Source organism: Scyliorhinus torazame, chromosome 5 (genome assembly GCF_047496885.1).
Source record: "Scyliorhinus torazame isolate Kashiwa2021f chromosome 5, sScyTor2.1, whole genome shotgun sequence".
Lineage (NCBI taxonomy): Eukaryota > Metazoa > Chordata > Chondrichthyes > Carcharhiniformes > Scyliorhinidae > Scyliorhinus > Scyliorhinus torazame.
Genome location: NC_092711.1, coordinates 178,318,129 through 178,330,222, shown reverse-complemented (window position 1 = coordinate 178,330,222; position 12,094 = coordinate 178,318,129). Strand labels below are relative to the sequence as shown.

At 44.6% G+C, this 12,094-nt stretch overlaps 1 protein-coding gene across 1 annotated transcript in view; it reads right to left on the bottom strand.

Annotated features, from left to right (window-relative positions):
• The window catches only part of LOC140418065 (uncharacterized), a 170,260-nt gene that overhangs the window by 26,044 nt on the left and 132,122 nt on the right, over nt 1–12,094 (bottom strand). The window contains exon 4 of the mRNA XM_072501492.1: nt 1,041–1,296. Coding sequence (XP_072357593.1) covers nt 1,041–1,296 — 256 coding nt within the window. The remainder of the gene's footprint in view (nt 1–1,040; nt 1,297–12,094) is intronic.

The window sequence follows — 12,094 nt, the reverse complement described above, 5'->3', positions numbered from 1 at the left end:
GTTTGGATTTCTCTTTAAACATTAACAGTCCCTACCGGGATCGTAACAGCCGGGGAGAGCACATTTCTACTGAAATGACCCTCAAAAGCTGCCGAAGGACATTTATATTATCCTAGATAGTGTTTTTCCTTCCACTAAAGGTCGATCTAAAATCAATACATTTGTCCATGTTCCACTGAGTCTACAGCACCAGGGTCAGGTCAGTCGGTTCAATTGGTCTATGTCAGTATTTATGCTCCACATTGTGACGTTCTTTGCTTTGTGGATGAGGATGGCTTCAAAGTGTAGTGTCTCACAAAGAACATCAAGCTATGTTTTTAACAAAGCTAATTTATTAACATTACAATTAAATAGATTTGAATTGCTAACTAAGATTCCTGCTCCTTTGGGGGAACATTTAAAAATGGAGCCTGAGTGTATGCAGCATAGAACATAGATTAAAATTAAACTAAATTAAACTACGATTCTATCTACAGAGCTTCTGAAAACGCGACTACTCTCTAACCCGCCTAATTACCTACTCCCTGAATCAAGGGTGTCATGTGATTCACGTGTATGCTCCTGATCACCATCTAGTGGTTGGATGCATTCACATTAAATTGTTAACCCTTCGTTTACCTTACAATATACATATTAGAACATACAGTACAGAAGGAGGCCATTCGGCCCATCGAGTCTGCACCAACCCACTTAAGCCCTCACTTCCACCCTATCCCTGTAACCCAATAACCCCTCCTAACCTTTTTGGATATTAAGGGCAATTTAGCATGGCCAATCCACCTAACCTGCACATCATTGGACTGTGGGAGGAAACTGGAGCACCCGGAGGAAACTCACGCAGACACGGGGAGAACGTGCAGACTCCGCACAGACAGTGGCCCAAGCCGGGAATCGAACCTGGGACCCTGGAGCTGTGATGAACAGTGCTAACCAAGTGAAAGTCACGTTTTTTTGAATTAGCTGCCTTAGTGCCGTGATACGCGAGATGTCAAGATGAATTTCCCCAAAAGGTTTACGAAACCGAGCATTCGAAGTACTACCTTTTTGTCTTTTGGACATTTTGGTGATAGCTGCAATCTGTTCACTGTCTGGCTGGACTCCTTGAGCTGACAGTTGATCATCCAAGAAAATTAGTCTGGAGCTGCCAAATTGGCATTTGGCTCTGTTCAGTTTGAGGCCAAACTTTTTAATTCGCTTCATGACTTGCAGAGGTCGTGCATTATATTCCTCTTCATTTGATGACCAAATGATGATGTCATCCACGTACACCCGTACGCCTGCAATACCTTCGACCATCTGTTCCATAGCCCGATGAAAGATTTGGGAAGCGAAATAATCCCGAAAGGCATTCTATTGAAGCACTATATCCCGCATGGTGTGTTGAACCTGCAGAGTTTCCTACTTGCATCATCTAGCTTTAGTTGCTAAAAAAAACCCTGGATCCATCTAGCTTGGTAAAGATCTTGCCACCTGCCATCTCACTCATGATTTCCTCTCTTTTTGGAATCGGGTAAGTGTTCCCGCTTAATATTCTGATTTAGATGCTTGGGATGGATACAGATTCTCAGGTCACCGTTGGCTTTCTTCACACAAACCATAGAACTGACCCAGTCAGTTGGTTCTTCCACTTTGCTTGAATGTCCGCCAGTTGGCACTGAGATTGCCGGAGGTCCTGAGCTGGTGAGGACCTTGAATCTGTTCCATTGTGCCGGTATACATTCGCTGGTCGTCACGGATCTTGCTGAGTTGAACGAACTAGATTGAACAGACTCCTGGTAGCTTGTTGTGTTATGTAATTTGGAATAACACAAGCTGCCACTTGATGCAGTTTTGAGTAAAAGATGCTCCAGACTTTGAAGTGAGTTCAATGTGTTTTATTGAACTATTAGCACAGTTCTCAATGGGTTCGACTCTACTAATGGGGCAGCACGGTAGCATTGTGGATAGCACAATTGCTTCACAGCTCCAGGGTCCCAGGTTCGATTCCGGCTTGGGTCACTGTCTGTGCGGAGTCTGCACATCCTCCCCGTGTGTGCGTGGGTTTCCTCCGGGTGCTTCGGTTTCATCCCACAGTCCAAAGATGTGCAGGTTAGGTGGATTGGCCATGATAAATTGCCCTTAGTGTCCAAAATTGCCCTTAGTGTTGGTTGGGGTTACTGGGTTATGGGGATAGGGTGAAGGTGTTGACCTTGAGTAGGGTGCTCTTTCCAAGAGCCGGTGCAGACTCGATGGGCCGAATGGCCTCCTTCTGCACTGTAAGTTCTATGATAATCTAAATAATGGTATAGTGTAGGTTAGATGGCTTTTGTTTCGGTGCAACATCGTGGGCCGAAGGGCCTGTACTGCGCTGTATTGTTCTATGTTCTATGCTGCATACACTCAGGCTCCATTTTTAAATGTTCCCCCAAAGGAGCAGGAACCCTCCTTGGTGGATGAATTACTGGTCTGGCATTAGCTCTTAGCTTTTAGCTGGATTTTATGGTATTGTTCCCATTCCATGAAAGACATCTCTGAATAATGGCCTCAATCATTGCTATTGGCTGAAATCCTGTCAGAGCTGTAATTGCGTTTCACAAGCTGAAGAATCTCGCATGCCTGAACATCCAATAGTGAAGGTCGTTTTGGCTCTACTATCTCAAATTTAATCGGAATCTTTTTCTCTTTTACCTCAACTGTTAAGTAGCAGGTACCCATTGTGGTAATCACACTGCCATTATAGTCCTGTAGCCTTCATCAATTATTGATTTTGTTTTTAATTTGGCCAAGTCTGTCTGATTAATGAGATTAGCTCGTGCACCGGTATCCAACTTCGTTTGCATGTTCGTTCCGTTTATTGTCAAAGGAATCATCCGATCATAATTATCTTGAATAATGGAAATCTATGTTGACATTTCCAAATCTAAAGTTTCCTGTTTTGCTTTTGCCACGCTTTCCACTGTTTCGACAAAGAAAGACTCTTCTAGATCAAATACATCTTCCACAGTGTCAGGTTTGATCGCTTGATTAACATGTTTTTTAATGCTTATTTCCTGAACAGCACTTCCCTTGTTCACTGTACTAAACTTCTTAAACTGCTGCTAATTTGTTCCCGATCTGCATTGAGATGAATAGTGGTTTAATTTATGACACTTTGCACAGGTTTTTGCAAACGCAGGGTATTTCTTTATCTGATGGGCGTTGCTACATCATTTACGCGTCATGATGCTCGTGACGTCATGCGCAAAATGGCTGCTGTCTGGAGCAGGTTTCTTTTTTAGGCGCGCCACCGCATTAATGCGTCGGCCATGTTGTTAGTTTTCGCACCACTTTCTCCGACCAACATTTCTGAGAACTGATTTCTGGCAATTTTGCTTGCTCGACACATACTGATTGTGCCTTCTAACGTCAAATCAGACTGTCTCAAAAGCTTTTCCCGCAGTTTGTCACTTTTTACTCTGGAGACTATGATCTCGCTGAAGTGAGTCGAGGAGAATCAAAAAATTACATGTCTGCGCTGTAAGTCTCAGATCCATTATGAAGCAGTCAAGCATTTCACCTTTTTGCACCCTTTGCCTGAACACATACCATTCAAACGTTTTGTTTTGTTGCAACTGACAGTGCTTGTGGAACTTCTCAATTACTTTATTGTACAATTTCTGCCTCATCCTCAAATCGGAATGGGTGGAAAATTTCTAGGGCTTGCGAATCAGCCACTGTTAGAAACAGCACTTTTTCGCTGGCTGCTTCTAGGTCTAGGGTAGAGATATACAATTCAAACTGCTGCTTGAAATTGCACCAATTAACGTCTGCTTTACCCAAAGTACTAAACTGCCGTGGAGTTTGTAGACCTTCCACCTCGCTTCAACTGGGAAGTTCTTGGACGTCAGCGATGCAGTCAGAGTCTGGTTGAATTGTTTTTAAGTTTGTTTCATGGAGATTTTTTTTTTCAAACTTATCTTCTCTTGCTGAACCTTTCTATCCATCTTAGCAAACAAACCTGGTACCATGTGATGTTCTTTGCTTTGCGGATGAGGATGGCTTCGAAATGTAGTGTCTCACAAAGAACATCGAGCTATGTTTTTAACAAAGCTAATTTATGAACACCATAATTAAATAGATTCAAATTGCTAATTAAGATTTACAAGACTTCAGCTAAATTAAACTACGATTCTATCTACAGAGCTTCTGAAAACACAACTTCTCTCTGACCTGCCTAATCACCTACTCCCTGAATCAAGGGTATCATGTGATTCAAGTGTACACTCTTGATCACCATCTAGTGGTTGGATGCATTCACATTAAATTGTTAAGCCTTCATTTACCTTACAATATAGATATTGTCACACACATGAGCCTCCACCAACCACTCTGTCCCCCCCCCCCACCCCCACCCCCATTAGCCTCTACTTCTATTCCTTTCTGATGGAAGAAAATATACCGATGGAACAATTCTAGTAACGGACAGTAAAGAGGTGGCAAAATGTTATTGCAGAATTTTCAAATCAAACGCTGGCATAAAAAGGACTGAAACCTCCACAGGATCACAGAATTTACAGTGTAGAAGGAGGCCATTCGGTCCATCGAGTCTGCACCGGCCCTTGGAAAGAGCACCCTACCTAAGCCCACACCTCCACCCTATCCACATAACTCCACCTTACCTTTTTTTGGACACTAAGGGCAATTTAGCACAGCCAATCCACCTACCCCTGTACATCTTTGGACTGTGGGAGGGAACCGGAGCACCCGGAGGAAACCCACGCAGACACGGGGAGAACGTGCAGGCTCCGCACAGACAGTGAATCAGCGGGGAATCGAACCTGGGACCCTTGCGCTGTGAAGCCATTGTGCTAACCACAATGCTACCGTGCTGCCAAACCTGATACGAAACCCTCTGGAAGTGGGAGAATGAAACACTGGTTTGTTTGGTGTATTTGTTCTGGAAATGAATGAGACAGGTCTGCGGAAATGGTGAGAACACAAACCTCTTTCATTAAACAACAGTAAAAGTATTTAGTAAAGTAGAAGAAAGATAATGAAACGCTACAAAGAACAATCTTATACTTCGGCACATTAACAGTGAGCACTTAGCCTCTCAAAGACAGGGAACACAAAGGCATCTATTTCCCACATAATCCTCAACTCTACCTTGATCCAGGGGCAGCAGAGTGGTTAGCACTGCTGCCTCACAGCGCTGAGGATCCGGGTTCGATCCCGGCCCTGGGTCACTGTCCGTGTGGAGTTCGCACATTCTCCCCGTGTTTGCGTGGGTCTCACCCCCACAACCCAAAGATGTGCAGGGCAGGTGGATTGGCCACGCTAAATTGCCCCTTGGAAAAAAGATTATTGGGTACTTGTTTTTTTTTTGTTTTTTTTTACATTTTTTAAGTCAACCGTGATCTCTCCAACCATAAATCTATTGGTCAAATCTAGCCAGTAACTACCACACGGTACGGCCTAAGTGACCAGGACTTTGGAATGGTCTTCGATTCAGCAAAGAAAATGATCGATGACCAACCGGCTTCCTGGCTCACATGTATCAATTGCAAAGAACAGCCTATTCCCTATTCTTTCCTGTTCCTTCTGTTCTCTTAGTTACTGCACAAACATGGATTACAAAATACTTGGCTGTTTGATTTTACTTGTGCAAAAAACAAGACATTCATTTTAATAGCATCCTACCATCCAGATCTCAGAATGAGCAGAAAGGGTTAATGACCATTAACACTGAACTAAATGGTCCTGTTAGTGAGATACAGGATACAGCTGGAAAAAATCCAAACCACTGGACTGAGATCAAAAGACCAGTCACAACCTCAGAACGATTGGTGTAAACTGATTGGTTGAAATGTGTGCAACGTTCAAAGTATCAGAAAGAAAATGCAAGATCCAAAACGGGGAGGCTGTTGATGTTGCTCAGAAATAATTCAATGGAATCCGATCTGAATGGGATCAGGAGAAACTGACAGATTGAGAATTGTTTAAAGCTCAGACCAAACGAGAATATCAAACCTTTCTGCTTGAGCAGAAACAGCATCTGGATGATGTTCTTAAAGTGGCGCAAGGAAGATCTTGGCCAAATAAAGAACCAGTTCTTGGTTCGAAAAGAAGCCATTTTGAACTTATCTCAAAAAGAAAATTTAAAATGTTTAAGGCTGGAAAATGAACTTTAATCTGAAACTATGAATTAGGAACTGCAGCCGGCCATTCGACCCATCGAGCCTGCTCCGCCATTTGATAAGATCATGGCTGATCCGATTGTATTTATAGCTCCACGTTCCCGATAACCTTTGATTCTCTTACCTAACAAGAATCTATCTACCTCTGTGTTAACAATATTCAGTGACCCCGCCTTCAGAGGCAGAGAGTTCCAAAGTCACACATCCCTCTGAGGGAGAAAGAATCTTGTCTCTGTCCTAAAAGGGCGGCCCCTAATTTTAAACCAGTGCCCCCGATTTCAGGACACGCCCACTACAGGAAACATCGTTTCCACGTCCACTTGGTCAATACCGTTCAGGGTCTTATTTACTTCAATCAGATCAACCCCCCGTCTCTCCTAACCTCCAGCTGAACCAATCCCAGTCTGTCTATATGACTGTACGACAACAGGTAATGAAGAGAGAGACAAGTTAACTATGGAATTAACTTGAGCCATTCTTTGTAGAGTTGAAAGATGAGTACATATGAAATAGGAGCAGAAATAGGGCCTTCGGCCCCTCGAGCCTGTTCCACTGTTTGATAAGGTCATGGCTGACCTGGTCGTGTCGCCAGTTCCACATTCCCCCAGATGACCTTCGATTCTCTGGCCGAGCAAGAACCCAGTTACCCCCACCTTAAAAATATTTAGTGAACCTGCCTCCACCTGCTGAGGCAGAGAGGGCCAAAGTTGCACGACCTTCTGAGAGAAAAAGGACAACATTTAAAAGCTGAATTCAGCACAGTCTGTTTTGAAGACTGAGTTTGAAAATTCATCTGTGCAGAACAACGAGTAATCTTCTGTTGCACTCAGACCTTTGACTGGAAGAAGCAAACTTTCAGAAAACCAGGTAAAAAGTGACATTATTCATCTTAAACTGGACGTGGAATCAGCAGAGAGCTGAAAGATGAGTGAATTTCATTGGACAATGGGGAAATGATTAATGTGTGTATTTAATGCTGTTTCTCTATGATTCCTAACACCTGATGCCGTCAATTCTTCTCAAACACAGATTAGAAACTTCAGCTCTTGTTAACGCGATACGATAATGTCCGCATTGTGTAAACTGCACATCACTGACTTTCCAAAAACAATTGCTTTATCTCGCTCCATGTCCAATTGTATTTGTGTATTTTTATGGAAGGTTTACTCCACATAAAGCATATCTCACCAGAGACTACACCAGTCCTGATAAACTGACTGACTCCAGCTATCTCCTTCATCTTGTATTGATCTTCACTGCAAGGAGCATCTCATTTTCACCTATCTGATCCACATCCTGTTGAAGTGCAGCCACTGTCTTAACACAGCACAGTTGAATGCATCTGGGACGAACACACTCATCACTGAACCAAATCTCTTGTAACTAGTACCATTCCTTCAGAATGATCATCATCACCTTCAGCCTCAGAATTCTCTGTGATAGAGTCTAGTTTTATTCATAGTTTTATTCATGTAGGGGTTGAATGCATACAGCTGAAGAAGCTAAATATTTAAAGTGTGTTTACTGTGTGAACTCAGTCAGTATCTCATTTAATGTATCAACCATTTGTGTTCCAGTGTATTCAACACTGAGAACAACATATTGTTCTCTGTCTAATCAACTAATCATTTCTTAAGGTCCCTGCCAAGCTATGAGACATAGCAAAATGTGAGAAAACATGCAGTACTTTTCCTAAAACTGCTCACACAGACGCTAAGCTTGTTTTGTTCGGCACCAGTCAATCTTTTTTTTTTTAAATTTTAAATTAAAGTTTTGCAAAGTTTTTCATAAATAGTAATAATCCTAACACAGCAAAATAGAGTGAACATTAACATAGTGCAAAAAGAGAATATACAATAGCAACTGACTAGACATAACCCCACACGCCTCAGTCTTCCCACACCCTCCCAACGGAGCACTCACCCCCACTCCCCTACGGGTCGCTGCTGCTGCTGACGTTTTAATTTTCCCTGAGAAGCCATCAGACTGTATTATGCCCCCGCTCAACAGCAGCAGCTCTGTACACTTGGCAAAATTATTTACACACAAGTATCCATCTGTTCGTGGTGTTGTCGTCCCTTGCTTCTCCCAGACGGAGTTCGCTGCCGTTGTTGTCTCGTTCCGCTTCTGCGCACTTCCGCTTCTGCGGCCCTCCCGTCTTCCCCGTTTTCTCTGTTCCTGTGGACGTTAAGTTTGTTAATGTTTCCATGCCTCCCCCCCCCCCTTCCCCTCCCTGGCTCTCCTCTATTGTGGCACCAGTCAATCTTAAGTAACGTCCAATGTTTCATTAACAAATCATCCTCTAAATAACAGACATTCATTTGAACAAACCAGGAGGTCTCAGCTGAGAATTAGAAACCAATGAAAGTAAATGAGGGGTTAAACCCGAGATAAGGACATCCAGTGGTGCTCGCGAGTGGCGCGGCCGCGTTAAGAAGAGGCTCCTGCCGGTCTGCGATATTTCCGTCTTTTTCGGGTGTTTTCCCAGTTGTTTTTTCGATTCAAATTTCTTCAACCTTTGGGGCCTGAGGGACGGGCCCCGGGGTCGAGCCGGTAAGGAGCCCCGCGGGAGTGCCCGGCGGCCGGAGCGGGGGGCATTGAGCCCGAAGTGAGCGGCGGGGGCGGAGCATGGCACCAGGCGAGGCAGTCGAAGTGGCAGGCCCAAGTCCAGGGTGCGATGTAGAGGGGGAGTAGAGCACATCGGCTGGCTCCCGCTGAAAATGAATGTTTGAGAAGTTTGAAGTCCAGTCCGGGAGGAAGTGATTTTCTGATTTTTGAATTGTTTTCTTTTTCTTTTTTATTATTTATTTATTTTAAGATTGAAGAAAGAAGGGGAAAAATAATAAGTCGTTAAAGGATGCCAAAAACAGCTGTGAAGAAGGGAGAAAACGCGGGTTCTCTGTTGAATGAGAGGACAAGTAAAAGCGGTGACAAGATGGCGGATGCCGGACTGCGTGATGGGGCCGCACTACTTACAGTGGAAAGGATTATCGAGGTGATGGCTGTGGAGCTGGAGAAGCAGTTTGCGAGGCACATCGAGGCGTTGAGGAAGGAGATGGCGGTTGCACTGAAATCATTGGTGGAGGAGGAAATCTCCCCGGTGAGGGTAGATGTGGCAAAGACATTGGCTGATGTGAGAGAGCAGGGTGAGAAGATGAAGGAAGTGGAGGTGGCCATGTCACAGCACAGTGACCAGCTCACCCTCGATGGGGGCGAGCTGCGGAGGGTGGTGGAGGCTATCAGAGGACTCCGAGCAAAGCTCGAGGACATGGAGAGCCGCTCAAAGTGGCACAATCTGAGAATTGTGGGCTTGCCCGAAGGGGCAGAGGGCTCAAGGCCAACAGAGTACATCGCTAAGATGCTGGCGGAGTTGATGGGGGAGGGTGAAGGCACCTCCCGGTATGAACTGGACCGAGCTCATTGGTCGTTAAGGCCGAAACCCAAAGTAAATGAGCCGGCGAGAGCAGTAATTATCTGCTCCAAAACTACCACATGAAGGAGAAGGTGTTAAACTGGGCGAAGCAGAAGCGCGAGGTGCAGTGGGATGGTGCTAGAGTTCGGATTTACCAAGGCTTGACGGTGGAGTTGGCGAAGAGACGAGCGGCGTTCAGCCGAGTGAAGATGACACTGTACATCAAGGTGGTGCGATTTGGTATGGTATACCCGGCAAAGCTGAGGGTGACGTACAACACCAAAGATTTTTTAATTTGAAACAGTGGAGGCGGCTGAGGCGTTTATGAAGGCAGAAGGCTTGGCACAGAAGTGAGGAGCGGAGCTGGAAGAGAGATCGTGGACTGCGATTGGGGAGCTGGAAAATGTATAAATGTTATCACTTTATTTTCATTGACCTATATGGTAACTTACTTGACTTCACATTGTAATATATAGAGTTTAATTTTTTGTTTGGTTTGATTGTCAACTTGTTCCTTTTTTTTGTTGCAACGGTTATATGTTATTTTCTTGAATTGTATGGGTTAGTGAAGGAAACCTGCTATTTCTGATAGGTAAAAGGATCATTGATTCAGCCATTTTGATGTAAATACTAAAGCCCAGTTCAAAATTCATTTTTAAAATGAATCTCATCGTAAGACTGCAAATACAACCTCAGAAGACAAAAAGCGTATGGCTTGCAATAATAAAAGCATGGATTTGAAACCTTTGCAGTCGAACTAGAAGCAAATGAAACAATTCTACTGATGGTCAAAATGAGCACCAGAGTTAACATGAATCTACCATTGTTCAAAATGTGAATAGTATAGCAGTCAGCAAATACCAGACCTGACAAAAAGTGTAAGTTACATTCCAACACACAGAAAACACCCAAAGATGCAACATAGTCATATCTATGTTGCACATTGATGATTGACAACTAACCATCCAATCAAATGCATTTCAGACTCATCCAAGCCAATCAGCACGTTACAAGGGTAGGAACAGATGGAGTCAGATTGATAACATTTTCCTTAAAGATAGAGGTCTGGGTAGCCATTTTCCATTCCGAAATCACTCTATATCATTATCTAACTACTCGCTATCCTTATTTCCATATTTCTATTCTAACTCTTATAAGTCCGCGCAAGCTGTTTTGCTTTGAGCAAGAATTACTGTATTTTTAAAGTTCAATTTGTTTGTACGCTACTAAGTTAAATTATATCTCTTAGTCTTCTGCTGGCAGGGGCTTTCCTGAGAACATTTGATTTGTAACCACAAGAAGATTTCAAACTCTCAATTATAATCAATAGACACAATAAAGATTTCATTTTGCGCGCCCGAGACGTGGAGCTTGAATTTCTACTTTGTTAAGTGTGTACAAGACTGCACTTAACCATGGGTAGATTTCAACAGTTAGATTGTGTTTCTTTTTCTTCTGGGACTGAGTGGGAGGAGACGGTATGCCTTGGGGGAGAGGGCACCTGCGCAAGCTAACTAAAGTCGGCTAGTGAACAGGTGAGAGGAGGGCTTCGGACATTGAGCCTGGTTAGTAGGTTTTGATGGGCCTACAAAGCGAACAAGGTGTGGGGGGGGGGGAAGGAGGACCGGTACTGGGTGAGATGTTTTCAAGTGGAAGGGCAGGGGGGATTCTGGGAGGTGGTGGAGGGTATTCAATGTCAATAATGGATAGGGGCGGGTCAGGCTCATGGGGCAGGGCTCGGTGGTATGATGATGGTGGATAAGCAGGGGGAGGGTGAAAGATCCCCAGTTAGGATAGTCACGTGGAACGTGAGAGGGTTAGGAGGTCCAATCAAGAGGTCAAGGGTGCTTGCACATCTTAAAGGTTTGAAGGCCGATGTAGCAATGCTGCAGGAGACTCACCTGAGGATGAAGGACCAGGTGAGACTTAAAAAGGGCTGGGTTAGCCAGTGTTTCACTCTGGATTTGGAGGAAGGGCTCAAGGGGTAGAGGTAATGGTCAGCAAAAGGGTACGCTTCCAGATGGAGAAGGTGGTTGCAGATCAGGGGGTGATTGTGACAGGGGCGCTGGAGGGGAGGCTAGTGGCGCTGGTAAGTGTATGTCATCCCAATTGGGACGATGTGGGATTTGCGAAGCAGGTGTGTGGGGCCATCCCCGACTTGGACACACACAAATTGATAGTGGAGGGGACTGGAACTTGGTGCAGGAGCCAAGATTGGACAGGTCATGGCTGTGCTCGCTGGTCCAGTCGGGGGGGGGGGGGGGGGGGGGCGAAGGTGTTGGCGTGGCTAATGGTGGAAATGGAAGGGGTGGACCCTTGGAGGTTTCTGCACCCGAGGGAGCGGGAGTACTCGTTTTTCTCAGCGGTCCATAAGGTGTACTCGCAGATCGACTTTTTTGTGGTGGGGAATGTGCTGCTAGAGCTGAGGTTTTATAGATTATCATAGAATTTACAGTGCAGAAGGAGGCCATTGGGCCCTTCGAGTCTGCACCGGCTCTTGGAAAGAGCACCCCACCCAAGGTCAACA